This window comes from Macrotis lagotis, chromosome 8 (genome assembly GCF_037893015.1).
Source record: "Macrotis lagotis isolate mMagLag1 chromosome 8, bilby.v1.9.chrom.fasta, whole genome shotgun sequence".
NCBI classification, from domain to species: Eukaryota; Metazoa; Chordata; class Mammalia; order Peramelemorphia; family Peramelidae; genus Macrotis; species Macrotis lagotis.
Genome location: NC_133665.1, coordinates 30,532,200 through 30,548,812, shown reverse-complemented (window position 1 = coordinate 30,548,812; position 16,613 = coordinate 30,532,200). Strand labels below are relative to the sequence as shown.

At 34.8% G+C, this 16,613-nt stretch overlaps 1 protein-coding gene across 3 annotated transcripts in view; it reads right to left on the bottom strand.

Annotated features, from left to right (window-relative positions):
- The window catches only part of KIF27 (kinesin family member 27), a 151,669-nt gene that overhangs the window by 60,313 nt on the left and 74,743 nt on the right, over positions 1-16,613 (bottom strand). For all 3 annotated transcript variants that reach the window (XM_074196641.1, XM_074196642.1, XM_074196643.1), the window contains 2 exons: positions 12,176-12,331; positions 8,383-8,588 (listed from right to left, as the gene is read on the bottom strand). In XM_074196641.1, coding sequence (XP_074052742.1) covers positions 8,383-8,588; positions 12,176-12,331 — 362 coding nt within the window. The remainder of the gene's footprint in view (positions 1-8,382; positions 8,589-12,175; positions 12,332-16,613) is intronic.

The following is a 16,613-nucleotide window of genomic DNA, read 5'->3' as shown; positions in this document are numbered from 1 at the left end:
CCATGTTGATTTCAGTGGAATACTTTATCACTTTCTCAGGATTTAAAAGACCAAAAGATTAAACAGCTGCTCCATAGTCTTTCTGGAGTGATTTTCCAAGGAAGAACAAGTGCTCTGAACCCAAAAAAGAAAAAGGTTTCATAAGACTGATACCATACTATAAATTTTGGAGAGACAATCCATGTTTCAGGAAAATTAAGAATACATTTGATGGGGCTTCTTAAGAGGAATATCACTTAAAGGTCTATATGTCCTAATTTTTGGTTCAGAAAGGTTATCTATGATGTTTATTCATAACCACCATACCTTCACTCTAACATGTAGTGTTAGAGTTTGCTTTGATAGGCAATATGAGAATTTAGGATTTTATGGTAGAGATTATGAGGTAATTAGGATGAGTATAAGGGGAGTTTTGAAGAACTGTTGTTATTCACTGAATATATATACCTCATTTAAAGCATGTAATAAAGCATCACAAAGGATTAGATGTTAGTTGAATGAGGAATCTGTGGAAGCATTTGCTATACAGGATTATTTGCCATAGCAAATTTTTTATGACCATTTCAATAAAATACTGTTATTATGGCTGCTATTATGGAAATGGTTGTATTTTTGGGGGTCTTGCAAGGCAATAGGGTTAACTGACTTGCCCATGGTCACACAGTTAAGGAAGTATTAAGTTTCTGAGATCAAATTTGAACTCATGTCCTCCTGACTCCAAGGCAAGTACTCTATTCACTGTGCCACCTAGTTGTCTCAATGATTTTTTTTAATACTAAACCCTTTCTTGTAATATTCAATGGATGTTTATTATTTCTAAACCTATAGCTAAATTATATTATTAAAAATTACAGATTAATTATTACATCTGGAATTGACAAGACACATCATCTACCCAAACCCTGAGCATTTTCACTAGCTGTCCCCATGCCTCAAATTTTTTCTTTCCTCCTCTGTTCCTCCTGGCTTCCCTAGCTTCTTTCAGCTCCAGTTAAATTCTGACCTGTAAGAGACCTTTATCAATACCATTCTTTTTTAAAAATAAGTTTTTGTTGATTTCTTACATCATTATAGATATCCCAACTATTTCTCCTCTTTTTTCTCTCCCAGAGAGTCATCACATAAAGGTTTTTTTGTTTTGTTTTGTTTTTTTGCAAGGCAAATGGGGTTAAGTGGCTTGCCCAAGGCCACACAGCTAGTTAATTATTAAGTGTCTGAGACCGGATTTGAACCCAGGTACTCCTGACTCGAGGGCCGGTGCTTTATCCACTGTGCCACCTAGCTGCCCCATAAAGGTTTGTTTTTAAGAGAAAAAAAAATAGTATAACAAATACATTGAAAAAGCCCCAAACATAGGGAATATGTTAAACATATTTGGACCTCCCACCTCCAGGGGTTGTCTTCTCATATCTCTTTATTCAAAACATATTTGACCTCTATAATTTTGTTACATTCACTTTTAATTTTTAGGTGTATCATTATTTCCATTTATATTTTTGTAGTTACTGTATATATATATATATATATATATATATATATATATATATATATATATAGTTTTCTTGGCTTTGCTTAACTTCACTCTTCATCAATTCATATAGACATATAGATCTTTCAAGCTTCCCTATATTCATCACATCATTTCTTCAATTTGTTGAGCTATTCCCCCAATCAATGGGCATCAACTTTATTTCTAATTCTTTATTATCATGAAAAGTGCTGCTATAACTATTTTGGAGTAAATGGGGACTTTCTTCTTAGCAGGTTTTTTTTTAAAGGTAAAAGCCCAGTAATGGAGTCTCCAGATCAAAGGATATGGACATTTTATTCACTTAGTTGCATAATTACAAAATGTTTTTCAAAACAGTCATACCATTTCATAGCTCCACCATTGTGTTATTGTGTCTATCATTCCAGAAACATTCCAAAGTTGACTGTTGCCATTTTTTGGGTAACTGTTGTCTAAATGCAGGGTGCGAGTTGAAGTCTTAGGGCTGTTTTGATTTGTGTTTTTCTTATTATTTTTTAAAGCATTCTTTCATGCGATTATAAAGACTTTACAATTCTTCCTTTGAAAATGACTTTTCATGGCTTTTGGTCATTTATTAGAGAAGAACTATTAAGACTTATATAAAAGATTTATATATTTTAGAAACCAAATTCTTATAAGAGAAATATATTCCCCCCCCATTCTACTGCTTCCCTTATCTTGTAGGCATTAATTTTGTCTGTGCAGAAGCTTTTCAGTTTCATATAAATTAAAATTATCTGTTTTATCTTTGATAATTGCCCCTAGCTTTTATTAGTTCAAGAATGCATATCTTAGCCTATGAGAGATACATGATCTGCTTCTTTTCTTTTTTTATTAAATGTTATGATCTTTATAGCTGTGCATCCATTTAGAACATACCAAGATGCTGGTCTATGCCTAATTTCTGCCAGACTGCATCAAATGAGGTTTTTACCCTAGATAATTTGTGTTCTACTTTCTCATACACTAGGTTTATTGAGTTTAACTGTTTCTGATTTTTCTCTTGTATAATCTATTTCATGAATATATCTATTTCTTTTTAGCCAGTACTAGATGGTTTTGATAACTGCTGCTTCATAATATAATATAAGATATGGAAGGGTTATTCCTTCTCTGTCATTCTTTTTTCATCATTTCTCTTGATTTTCTAAATTCAAATGAATTCTATTATTATTTTTATCAAGTTCTATATGAAGTATCCCTTTAGTAATCTTTTTCTCTTGTATAATCTATTTCATGAATATATCTATTTCTTTTTAGCCAGTACTAGATGGTTTTGATAACTGCTGCTTCATAATATAATATGAGATGTGGAAGGGTTATTCCTTCTCTGTCATTCTTTTTTCATCATTTCTCTTGATTTTCTAAATTCAAATGAATTCTATTATTATTTTTATCAAGTTCTATATGAAGTATCCCTTTAGTAATCTGATTGGTAAGGTATTAAAAAGCATAAATTAATTTTGGTAGTCAGGTAATTTTTATTATATTTCCAAGATCTAGCTATAAGCAATGAATATACCCTCCAACTATTTAAATGGTACCTTATTGCTTTAAGAAAGAAAGGAAGGTAGGGAGAGACAGAAGGATGAAAGAATGGAAGGAAGATTCATTCATTAAAGTTTCTTAAAAACATCTAAAAGGGGGTGGCTAGGTGGCGTAGTTGGGGCGGCTAGGTGGCCTAGTGCATAAAGCACCAGCCTTGGAGTCAGGAGTACCTGGGTTCAAATCCGGTCTCAGACACTTAATAATTACCTTGCTGTGTGGCCTTGGGCAAGCCACCACTTAACCCCATTTGCCTTGCAAAAACCTTAAAAAAAAATCTAAAAGGAAACAAGTTCAGCAGGAAACAGAGAAGCAGGACAGTTTTCAAAATAACATGTTGGAGAAAATTATATTTATATATATATATAATATTAATCTTAAAGGCAAGCAATGCATAAAATATTCAGTATAGCATATAAATCCTCTTTTTTCTGTTCTACTTTGTATATTAAAATGCTCTCTTTGGGTTGTCCACTAATTTCAAAATCAATCTTTTAAAAAATCTTGATTAAATGCAAGCTTTAATTCAGCAATGTAACATGGCAGTCAAGAGAGCTAATTCAACCTTACAATGCATTAAGAAATGCCCAGTTTCTAAGAATAAGCAGGTAGGCTCCACTGTTCCCCATAGGACCTGATCATACTGAATCTAGATTAATGTATTCATTTCTGGTCAGTATATTTTAGGAAGACCACTGATAAGCTGAAAAGTTTCCAGTTATTCTCACCAAGCGGGTGAAGAATATTGCACTCATGACATTTATTAATTTTAAGGATCTAGGGATAGTTTGTCTGGGAAAAGAAGACATAGAAGGTATCTGACAACTGTCTTAAAAGATGTTGAGGGTCTATCAAGTAGAAAATGGATTTGTTCTGCTTTGCCCCCAAAAGTATAATAGATAGAAGCTGCAAAACAGTTAATTTAGACTTGATTTAAGGACAAACTACCTATATCTAGAGTTTTCCAAAAGCAGAGTGGGCTGCCTCAGGAGTTGGTAAATTCATTCCCCTTAATTACAACTTGAATTATCAGTTTTCAAGCAGGAAATGGTTCTTTATCAGGTAAATTGTAGAAGACTTTATTGTGATTGAGGGGAGATGATTGGTTAAAAAGCTTCTGAAGACCTTTCCAACCCTTAAAAAATTTCTGTGAATTAATTTCAAATGGCATCTATACGTGTTAGGTCCTACTCCCAGGATGTGAGGCAGCAGTTATTCTTCTAACAATGATGAAAAAAACAGAGAACATACCTTTGTGTCAAGAACCCCAGTTGATCAACCAGGGTTTTTGATGTCCAAGAGTTTTCTATGGCATTACAATATGTATGCAGATGTGTTGGGGATTCAGTTGTGAAACTAGCATTAATGCTAATGCTTTCCCCATTTCTGATTTGTCCTGCAAGGACCATTTGTGTATAATTGTCTGCATGTTGTCTCCACCATAAGACTGTAAGTTCCATGAAATCAGGGACTGATTTTGTGGGGGTTTTTTGGCTTTTCTTTGTTTCCCTAGCATTAGCAAAGGGCCTGTCCCATGCTGTGGTTGTTCAGTCATTTTTTCAGTTGTTTCTGACTCTTCATGACCCTATATAGGGTTTTCTTGTCAAAGAAAATGGAGTGGTTTGCCATTTCCTTCTCCAGCTCATATAAAAGGTGAGGAAACTGAGGCAAGTAGAGTTAAGTGACTTGTCCAGGATCCCACACGGTATCTGAGGCCAGATTTGAAGTCAAGAAATCTTCCTGACTTCAGGACCAGTACTCTATCTACCTCACCATCTAGCTGCCCTTCTGGTAACACAGTAAATGCCTAATGTTTGTTGATTTTATATGATTTATAACTGAATCTATTCAAGATTTTTGTATGCTTTGGCAGGTCTTTGGATATTTTATGCATTTTTTCTAGAATAGGATTTCCTATTGTATTATTGCTTCTTGCATTTTGTCACTACCATACAGAAAAGTTGCTGATTTTTTTTTTAGGTTTTTTTTTTTTTGGCAAGGCAAATGGGGTTAAGTGGCTTGCCCAAGGCCACACAGCTAGGTAATTACTAAGTGTCTGAGACCGGATTTGAACCCAGGTATTCCTGACTCCAGGGCCGGTCCTTTATCCACTGCGCCACCTAGTCGCCCCAAAGTTGCTGATTTTTTGAGGGTTTAATTTGTAGCCTGAAACTTTGATGAATTAATTGTTCTTAATTAGCATTGCTGATTTCCTAGGATTTTCTGAGTATACTATAAATTTTAATCTCCTCCTTGGCTAGTTTTATGCCTGTAATTTCCTTCTATCTTATTGCTGTTTTTAGCATTTCCAGAATTGCATCAAATAATAATGGGAAGAATAGGAATCATTGCTTCACTACTGTATCTACTGGAAAAAATTTCTGGTGTGTATCTATTGAATATGATGCTTGCTTTTGGTTATGGATAGTTGCTTTCTGTGATATTAAAAAGGTCCTATTATGCAGTTTTTCTACATCTATTAAGATGACCATGTGGTTTTTGGATGTTTTAGGTTTTAGTATGATTAATTAAATTAATTGTTTTTCTAATGTTGAACTATCTTCATTCATATCCCCGGCTTGACATCACAATTTCTTGAATAACTTGCTGTAGTCTGACAGAATTAAAAAAAAAATTTTTGAGTAAATGTTCATTAGTGATAGTAACCTATAACTTTCTGTATTTTATCTTTTCTTGGTTTAGGAATTATAACTGTGTCTCATAAAAATATTCTGGTAGGGTGCTGTCTTTCTCAAATTTTGAGAAAAATTTGTAAATTTTGGGTACTAAAGCCTTAAAAGTTAGAACTCTCCTGTGACTACAAGTAAATTGGGAGTTTTTTCCCTTTTGGTAGCTCCTGTTCAAATAGATCTATTTCTTGTTATTTAAGGAAATCCTTATTTAAGATTTCTATTTGGTCTTCTGATAATTTGAATACTTTATTTTTTTAATATTCCTCTTTTTCTTTTGTTTTCAGTTTTGTTAACATATAAATAGTAAATAATGTTTTTTTAATACTTCTGATTTTGTTGTGATTTCACCTTACTTAATTGGTATCTTATTGCTTTGTTTGATGCTGATAACAACCCCAGTTAGGTACTGTTATTCCATTTAACAATTGAGAAAACTGAGGCAGAGGTTAAGTGACTTGACATGGGTCACACTATTAGTATCTGAGATTGGATTTGAATTCAAGTCCAAGCCCAGTGCTCTATTCACTGCTCCATCTAGCTGCCCAATGATAATGGTAATAATATTCATGCTCATAAAAGTCATTTTCATAAGTAATCTGTAAGAAAATGAATGCAAATATTGATCAAATTTCACAGAAGATAACCTCTTCTCATTTGGACCAAGTTTAAAATGATCTGACCAGTGCAACAAAGTTAATAAATACTGAAGGAGAAATTCAAACCAAGGTCTCCTCCTGACTCAATTGTTTAACTACAGTAGCATGTTGACTAGATATTTTTTTCAACTTGAAGCCTAAAGGGGGAAACTTTTGACTAGTCAGTGAAGAAGAGTTTTCTCATTCAAAAAGTGGGACTACTACTTTCCCAGGCTCTTCCATAAACTCAACAGCATAAGAAGAAGATTTGTTTGGGAGAAACAAGACTAATAGAGGAGAATTAACTGCCCCAGGCACATGGGTTCCCATTAACAAGGTTAGAAAAATGAATTCTAGAATGGCTGACATACAAACCAGTCTTGACATACTCAATTTATATTAGCTAATAAACTTAATATTTAATAACCTCTGTTACAAAGAGAATTAGGTTACTCTTCCCCCAAAAAAATTCAGGAAAGAGAACTGGAGATTCATCCAGAATGAAAATTATTAAGTCATAAAGCCTAGCTCCGTTATCATTTGTAGGACCAAAAAGTTCCATGCACTTAAGTCAATAATTTTTTAAATTAGAAAAAAGTAGTTGCTCATTGATGGGGAATAGCTGAATAAATTGTGGGCTGTAAACATCAACAAAATAACTGTGAATGCAGCATTTTTTGGTCCGGCTTTTTTTTTTTTTTGGTGAGGCAGTGGGATTAAGTAACAAGTGCTACTATGCCCCCTGACTGCAGTATTGAAATAAAATATGTATACATTATTGCACCATAAGAAATGAGGAAGAGTAGGAATTCAGAGATACTCACATAATCTTAATTATATATAGGTGGGAAAAAAAATCAAATCAGAACACAAGATAGTGAACCTGAGCTTTGGTGATAACTGCATTTAGCTTACCAGGCTGTTGTTGAAGATCCAAAAAGATAATGTCTATGTCTGCCCTCTAGGATCACCTTCCACTTACACCATACCCCTTGTGTGCTGTATACACCATACACATTGTCTCCCCTATCACACTGTGGCTTCCAGATGTCCAGGCAGAAACAGCCCAGGACCTTCAGGAGGTCATACTATTTGTTGACTTGCCTTGATGACTAGTTCTGGTCTCAGAGGATAAATGATAAATCTCTCAATGCAAAATGGGGGAACTACAGGTACATAATGTTTCATATGTGGTCATATTCAGTCTTGCTTTTATTTGTTATAGAGAGGGTTCTATTATGGATCAAGACATGGAATAAATATGTAAAAATTAATTTGGTAAGCAAAAAAGGGCATCAATTAAAAAAATTTATCCCACATAATGTTTTCCTATAGAGCTTAGTAATAAAACATTTAAAATACATTAAAATGGGAAAAATACCTGTGCCCTTCCCCAAAAACCAAACCAGGTGTTGAGAGAATTCAGATACAGTAAGAAGATCATGGTAGCTAGTAAGCAGAAGGGAACACATCATCTAGCTATACTAGGACTTGATGATAAAAGAAATAAAGAGCAGGATCACAGGCCATAGTGGGCCAGTAATGCCACAAAGGAATTGCTCTCAATTCAATACCTATCAATAGCATAGGTTTTATTTAAAAATACACTAATGGGGCAGCTAGTTGGCCCAGTGAATAGAGCACTGGCCCTGGAGTCAGGAGGACCTGAGTTCAAATCAGACCTCAGACACTTAATAATTACCTTACCTGTGTGACTTTGGGCAAGTCACTAAACCTCATTGCTTTGCAAAAACTTAAATAAATAAAATTTAAAAAATAAAAATGCAGTAACACATGCAAAAAAAGTATCCAGATTTTTGCACACACATTTACTAATAATTTTTTTTTAAAAAGGAAACCCTTTCAGTTTCCCTTACTGTTTTTTCCTTGTTCTACTGAAGACAATAAAATCTTGTGACCCCCACTTCTCCCTACCTGCAATTTCAGAAAGAAAAATACTTTTTCTTCTGATAATTACCTGCACCTTTAGTTTGGCTGCATCCATCTTTTTTCGGAACTCCTTCTGTAATCTCAGCTTCAAAGCAACATCCCTCAGATCCTTGTTTTCTAGCTCTTGTAGCTGTTTCTGTGTTTCAGTTAATTCCACTTTGGCCTGCTCTGCTTCATGTGCCAGTTTTGTTACTCTCAGAGAATACTGTTTGCTTACAGCCTTGGCATCATTACCTTAATACAAGGAAATTTAAAATGATTCAAAAATCTTTTGTAGAATTTACTTCAATGATGATATAAAAAATTAAAATAATATTAAACCTATGAATGGAACAGTTAAAAAGCTGACAGTGCTTACCAAAATAGTCTACAGGTGTAATGGCTTACTGATCAAAATACCAACTGTAAGTTGTACGTAATTGAAGAAAATAATAAAGTTTATTTAAAAAAAAAGGTCAAGAATATTCAAGGAAATTTCGGAGTAAAGGATGAAAAGGGCTTTTGGTCCAAGATGCCAATTTATTTGTAAAGTAGTAACTATCAAAACTTTCTGACATTTATATGTAAAAAGCTGAATTGTCTCTCTTTCTTCCTTTCTTTTTTAAAGTTTTACTACAAAAAATGGTTCTTTCTGTAGGGGAGGAGAAGAAATAAATTTAGAAATGAATATAAAAGTTACATTAAAAACAGAAAACATGAATTCAAATCAGATTAATTTTATTTTAAAATAGAATGGTATGTTAAGACCTTTCAGGGATGCAAGCAAAAAGTGTCCTTGGAAAAAAATTTTCTCTTTCAAAGTATTTAGTTAAAAGAAAAAGAAAAAGAATTTAATTAAATTTCAAATTTAAATCTGAAAAATCCAAAAATCCAAAGCAAGTTGCTAAGAAGAAATCTCAAAAATTAGAGGAGAAATAGGGAAAATAAACACTACAGAAATGCTAAGTAAAATTAAGGGTTCTTCCCTTTTAAAGAGAGTCAAAGAACAAATTAACATTAAATTAACCACATGAGAGCTAGAATGAGAACCAGACAAAGGAAAAGAGAAAAAGGTAATTAACATTCCTAAAAAATAAAAAAACAACAAATACAAGGTGAATTCATAACGATCAGATCAGAAAAATGATTAAAAATTAAACTGGCACAAATACATATCAGCTAACCTGAGTACTTAAAGGAAATGAATGACTATAAACATCAAAATATAATTTTCAAATTAACAAAATTATTCTAAATATAATCCTAAATAACGCAGTCTTAAAAGAAACCAATGAAGTCCTTAATGAACTATCAAAGTGGTGGGGGTGGGGGGGAGACTTGGTTTAAATAGATTTGCAAGATAATTCTATCAAATGTTTAAAGAGAATTAATTCTATGTTCTAGAAGATTACTCATAATTTTTAAAAATACACTCTAACAAACTATTTTTATGTGACAATTTAAGATCCTAATTTACAAATCGAGGGGAAAAGGCAGAGGGAAAAAAAATTGTTCGATCTCACTAATGAATAAGTATGAAAATTCTTTAAAAATTCTAGAAAGAAAACTGCAGTCCCAGATACCCTTTAATTCTTTAAAATTCTTTGAAAATTCTAGTAAGAGGGACTAGTATGGGTGCCATACTGGATAGAGCACTGGCCCTGGAGTCAGGAGGACCTGAGTTCAAATCTAACCTCAGATATTTAACTTAGCTGTGTAACCTTGGGCAAGTCACTTAAACCAATTTTGATCAATATATAGCATGGAAACATTCTGTGGAGGGAGGGGGAAGGAAGGGTGAGGGAAAAATTGTAAAATTCAAAACCTTACTGAAAAATGATAGGTAGAAACTACTATTGTATATAATTGGAAAATAAATATTTATACATAAAAAAGAAATGAATGGTATATGATTTGAAAACAAAAAATAAATAAAACCACAAAGCTCTTCATAGTAATAAAGAAAAACAAATAAATGGAGAAAATAAATTCATTGTTCTTGTTTGGGTCTTGGTAACAATTTTTTTTAAATTCTAGCTTTTTTTTTCTTTTTTTGCTAGGCAAAGGGGCTTGCCCAAGGCCACACAGCTAGGTAATTATTAAGTGTCTGAGGATGGATTTGAACTGAGGTACTCCTGACTCCAGGGCCGGTGATCTATCCACTGTGCGACCACCACCCTTGGTAACGTAATTTAAAAATATATATAGCCTAAATTAATTTTCAGGATTGCAAAGCTACCAAGAAATAACTTTATAAAATTAGAAAAAGTGATTAACAATTAACAACATCTGAAAGAAATAAAAAGTTTAGTATATTAATATTAAAAAAAACAGGTGGCAGAGTAAGCTCTCTTTCAGAACACTCTTAAATACCTTAAAATTGTGATTCTAGCCAAATTCTAGAGTGGCAGAATCCACAGAAAGACAGAGTGAAACAATTTTCTGGCCCAAGATAACTTGGAAGATCTGTGGGAAGGCTCTGTTCATCAGGGATGGAAGGGGCCACAGCACTGCAAGGATCGAGTAACACCTGAATGAACAATCTCCAGCCATCTAGGAACAGCTCACAGGGAAACAATGTAAAGGCTATCAGACTGCCTTTTGTGGGGGGGGTGGGGGAGGGAAGTGAGATTGGGGGGAAAATTGTAAAATTCAAAAACACAATAAAAAATATTCTGTCAAAATACAGAAAAGTCTATAAGTGGAACAGAATAAATAAGCAACATTCAGAAACTATTAAGGCATATGATAAATTCATAACAAACTACTAGGAAAAGGAATGCCTATCTAAAAGAACAGCTGGAACAACTGGACAAATGTTTGACAGAAATTACATTTAGACCAGAATCTAACACCATATTCTGCAATTAATTCAAAATGGAAACAAGACCTAAATATAAGAGGTCACATTATCAAGAAAGAATTAATGGAGAATGGAAAATGGTAGTCTGTTAATCTTTCACAAAAACTGGTGAGAAAAATTCTTGAAGGATAGATCATAAAAGAGAAAAAATATAATTTTAATGACAGAAAATGAAAAACCTTTTACATAAACAAAACAATGAAACTAGAAAGAGAAGAAACTGTGGAGTAGGGAAAATTTTTCCACAAATATGTGATAAAAGTTTGATATCAGGACAAGAGTAATTCTGTAATATATGTGGTTAAAGTATTGTCATAGAAATGCTAGGCAGAAAGCAAACAGTTAAATTCTCTGCCTTTCTATGGTAAGTCACGAGCTATGTTGATCTTGTGCAAAGTAGATGATAGAAAAATGATTTTATTCCATGGAAAAAACTCCATGTTACCAACCCTGAGAAAGTCCTCCCTTGTACCAGAGACCTTGAATTGATGATAGCCAACTGTGTACTCTGTTTCTATTAGGTAGGGACCTGCTGCTGCCAGCAAGATTTCCACAAGGAAAGAGAAACAGAGAAGAGAGAAGTCCAATTTGATAACAAATCCTTAGCCCTTTTGTTTCTCAAAATGAGCCTTTCTTACCCCTGAATACTCTGATATAATCCTTTGCACTATGCCTCCACCATCAACTTATACCTTTCCCAGTACATAGGTCATCCATAAATCCTAGCTGTTTCCCACTAGGGGCTCTTTATTCATTAGGAGTAGAGCCAGCATACTGCAAAATAAAATTTATCTGTCTCTTGTCACCCTGAATTGTGAGTCATCATGAAATTCTTTCACCAGCTCATCACTGTGCCCCAAACTTCTTCAAAATATAGCAAAAATTCTATAAGCAACTCCAAATGCTAAAAGACAAAATACTATAATATTAACAAAAAAAAACACTGTTGTATATGAACTGGCTTACAAGAGACTATTACCTGTTTTAATTAATTCTTTAATGAGTTCTTCCTTCATCTTGATATTGATTGTAAGTTCTCTCATTTTTTGCTTAGCTTCCGTGAGTCTGAGTTCTGAATTCTTCAATTTTTGCATGTTTAATACCTGACTTTCCTGGAGACATTCAACCTTTACGCCTTAAATATGAAAGAAACAAAATTCAATCAAACATTTATTAGTACCTATTACATGAAAAGCAAAACCCTAAAAGAAAAATGACATGAATTCTGTCTTCAAAAAAGATTATATACAAAAGGAAAATAAGAAACAACAACTATATACATATGTATATGTGTATATACATACATACCTACAAAGAGAGTGATATAGAGATAGAGACAGAGAGATAGAATGTGATTAGGGCAAAGGAGAGATTAAAAAGTACTTTAAGAAATTTTGAAGAATGAGAAAGACTACTTTGGACAGGAGATAGGTGGGACATTTTTATTTTAAGTCTAATGCTGTATTTCAAATCAAAAAAATTGGTTTCTCAGTCTCCAATTAATAGTTATAAATCTGTTCACTTTTTTTTTTTTGGCAAGGTAATGGGGTTAAGTGGCTTACCCAAGGCCACACAGCTAGGTAATTATTGATTGCCTGAGACCAAATTTGAACTCAAGTACTCCTGACTCCAGGGCCAGTGCTCTATCTACTGCACCACCTAGCTGCCTAATAGTTATAAATCTGAATGTTGTCTCTATAATGTCAATCTGCCATGTCAAGACCTGTCTCCTCCATCTCAATGTTGACTTGGTGTGTCAGCTTTATAATAACACCAATAAGTCTTTTACCTGGTCAACAAAATCATAAGAGACATCTTGGATGAAGAGAGCGCAATCCTACAGTTCCTCTCCAGTCTAAGTAGGATTCTTACCAACAGGAATCTGGAACAAATATTATAACTTATGCAAGGATGATAATGTAGAACAATGTCATCAATTTGAAATCTCATTGGTTGCCTACATCAATTTTATGATTCTTTGTCCTTTCTGTATAAAATGCCCCCAAAACTTTGTTCGGGGTTTTTTTTGTTTGTTTGGGTTTTTTTTAGGTTTTTGCAAGGCAATGGGGTTAAGTGACTTGCCCAAGGCTACACAGCTAGGTAATTATTAAGTGTCTGAGGTCGGATTTGAACTCAGGTACTCCTGACTCCAGGGCCGGTGCTCTATCCACTGCACCACCTAGCTGCCCCCCCCCCCAAACTTTAAATCAGGGTTGGTATCTTTAATGATAACCATCCACCCATAGATTTGGTAAGATCCTAGAGAATAAAAGCTTTATGGATAAAGCTAACTTTTTGCTATTTCATTTTTGGCCTAAAGAAAATTATGGTTAACATTTCACAGTGTAGGTATTTTAACAATCTGAGTTAAGAAATGAATGGCTTGCTGAATGAATACAATGAGACAAGACAAGGAAAAAACAACACTGATAAGATTACTAGAGAGATAGTAGTAATCTAGAGCTTGACAAGAACTTAAGAGTACGATGCCAAGCTATGGAGTTTTACTGAGCTACTAAAGTTTCTTGAACAGGGGAGTGATATGGTCAAAATGTGTGTATTCATAACATTATTTTAGGGCAGTTGTTATGTGATACAGTAGATAGACTAGCAGTTCTGGAATCAGGAAGATGAATCTTCCTGAGTTCAAATCTGGCCTCAGACATTTGCTATATGTGTATGTGACCCTGGGTAAGTCACTTAACCCCATTTGCTTCAGTTTCCTCATCTGTAAAATGAGCTGGATAAGAAAATGGCAAATCACTCCAATATCATTACCAAGAAAAATCCCAAAAGGGGTCATGAAGAGAGAAACTGAAGCAAACAGGGTAAAAAGTGACTTGTCCAGGGTCACACAAATAGTGTCTAAGGCCAGATTTTGAGCTCAGGAAGATGAGTTTCCTGGTGTACCACTCTTATCTGCTGCACTACCTAGCTGCCCTGAGCATTTATTATAATATTAATTTATGTATTAAGCTATCACTAAGGTTCCCCCTTCCAACTCTCAAAACTTTATGATTCTTTAATTTATATTGCTTTGCTTCTATATTCTAGTCAAACTGACTTTTCTCCTATCTGTGTATCTGTAACTCTTAGAATTCCTTTCCTTCACCAAGGTAAGGAGCCATATCATCTTAAAGCCACATCTTTCCTAATCCCCTAGTTTTAAGGGCTTCCATCTCTCTCACTTTAATCATCCCTGACCATCATACTTGTGTACATGTTGTATTCCCCTGTAATACACTGGCTTCCAAACTTTTTAGATTGTACACTCCATGAGTAAAAACTTTCTGAGTAATCTCAAAATATTTTTATTTACTTATTTACAAATTATATCATGTAATAATGTAGCATAAAACATAGAAATTTTAAAAGGATGAGAGAAAGATAGATTATTTGATCATAGAGACAATAGGGAGTCAGTGGAGTCTACTAAGTAGGAAACTGACATAGTTATATTTTCCCTTTGTACCTGGCAGTTCTGTGGAAAATAGATTAAAGATGGGACAGCCTGGAGGCAGGGAGAACCATGGGAGGTTATTGCAGTAGATCAGGAGAGAGGTGATGAGGGACTGATCTAGGGTGGTGACTCTGTCAGAGATGCTGGAGAGAGAACAAGGACAAGTTTAGGCAACTGACAAGGTATGTGGAAGGTGGAAGGAGGCAGAGTGAGAAGCTGAGGATAATGCTTACCTGTGTAACAAGATGGAAAGTGATGCCCTCAACAGAAATTGTTAGAAGTTAGAAGAGAAATTGTGTATAGGGAGAAAGATAATATAATCACAACCCACCCATATCTACTTATCCTGCAATATTCATTGCTTTCCATTTAAAAAAAAAAGTGGAGTTGAGAAGGATTGTTTACTAGCCCTATTCTAGTGTGGAGAGCCTGCCACTGTGGCTATTATGTTATGATGGGGGAAAGGACACCACAGGGAATTTTTGTTACCACAAATGGAAAGCTTGAAGGCTGGCAGTGATGATGTTTGTTCTTCATTTTCAAAGAAGACCAACTGGGAGATGATGCCATGACAATCACATGAATTAGATTTGAGTGAGGGGATGTCGTGCTAAGTCACCAGCCTCACTTTCTCCTCCGGAGGCATCTGGATTCAGTGACCAAGTATGAATCAGGATGATTGGAGATGGCCCTAGATATGAGGTAATCAGTATTAAATGACTTGTCCAAGGTCACATAACTAGTAAGTGTCTGAGGCTACATTTGAACTCAGGTCCTCCTGACTTCAGGGCCAGCGCTCTACCCACTAAACCATCTAACTACCCAGTGGGAGAGAGGGGACAGATGGATGGAGTGAAATAGTACTTAAAGGGGAAGAAGGGAAGGTAGTTAGTTGCCTTACAAACAAGCTCAGGATCAGCTAGAGGAGCACAGTTTGAGATGTGACCCATCTTCTCTATCCTCTCATTAGATCATCACAAATTCCTTGGGTAGATGTCAAGCCATAGTCAACATACCTCTCCAAATATTCCACAGGTCTAGTAGAATGAAAAGATCTGTTTTCCCTAGCACCTAGAAAATGCCTTACATATAGTGTATATATATATATATATATATAAGTTCAATTCAATTCAATTTGTCAAGAATGCCAAAAAAATGCAAAAAAGATCAAAGAAGATAATGATTGAGAAAAGGTCACTAGATTTAACATTAACTCACTGACTGGAGGAGGGACTATGTGAAGGCAAAGAGGTAGTGAGTGTAGGGTTAGACCTGGGCAACTGGTGGTTTGGCACTTATAACATTGCCTGGTCCTAGGAGGTGCTAACTAAATTCTGTATTGATTGTTTAGTTCAGTCTGGAAATGTAGGTCAGAGCCACATTATAAAAAGGAATTTATTCTAGTCTAAGGGTTGGTATTGTATCCTCTAGCCAATTAGGAACAAAAAAAAAATTGGAAGAGGCATCCTGAAGAGGGGGACCTTGTAGCCTGAACAGCCAGGTTCAAATTGTGATTCTGCTACTAATACTTGTCTGATCTTGGGCAAACCATGTCACCTCTCTGGGCAACAGTTTCTGTTTCTGTAAAGGGAAAAGGTTGGAATAGATAGCCTGTTATGTGCCTTTGGGTTTCTAGATCTTTGATTTTATCACTGTAAGAGATAGGAATGTTTTTGAGCAGAAGAGTGATGTGATCAGACCTATACATTAAATTGGGGTTTTGAGGGGAGGGGAGGGGATGGGTGGTGTTGTTATTGTTGGGCAGCTAGATGGTGCCAGCCCTGAAGTCAGGAGGACATGAATTCAAATCCAGCCTCAGATACTCACTAGCTGTGTGATCTTGGACAAGTCACTGAGCCCTGACTATCTCACATCCTGGGCCATCTCCAGTCATCCTGATCCATATTCAGCTACTAAACTAGATGGCTCCAGAAAAGAAAATGATGCTGATGACTCT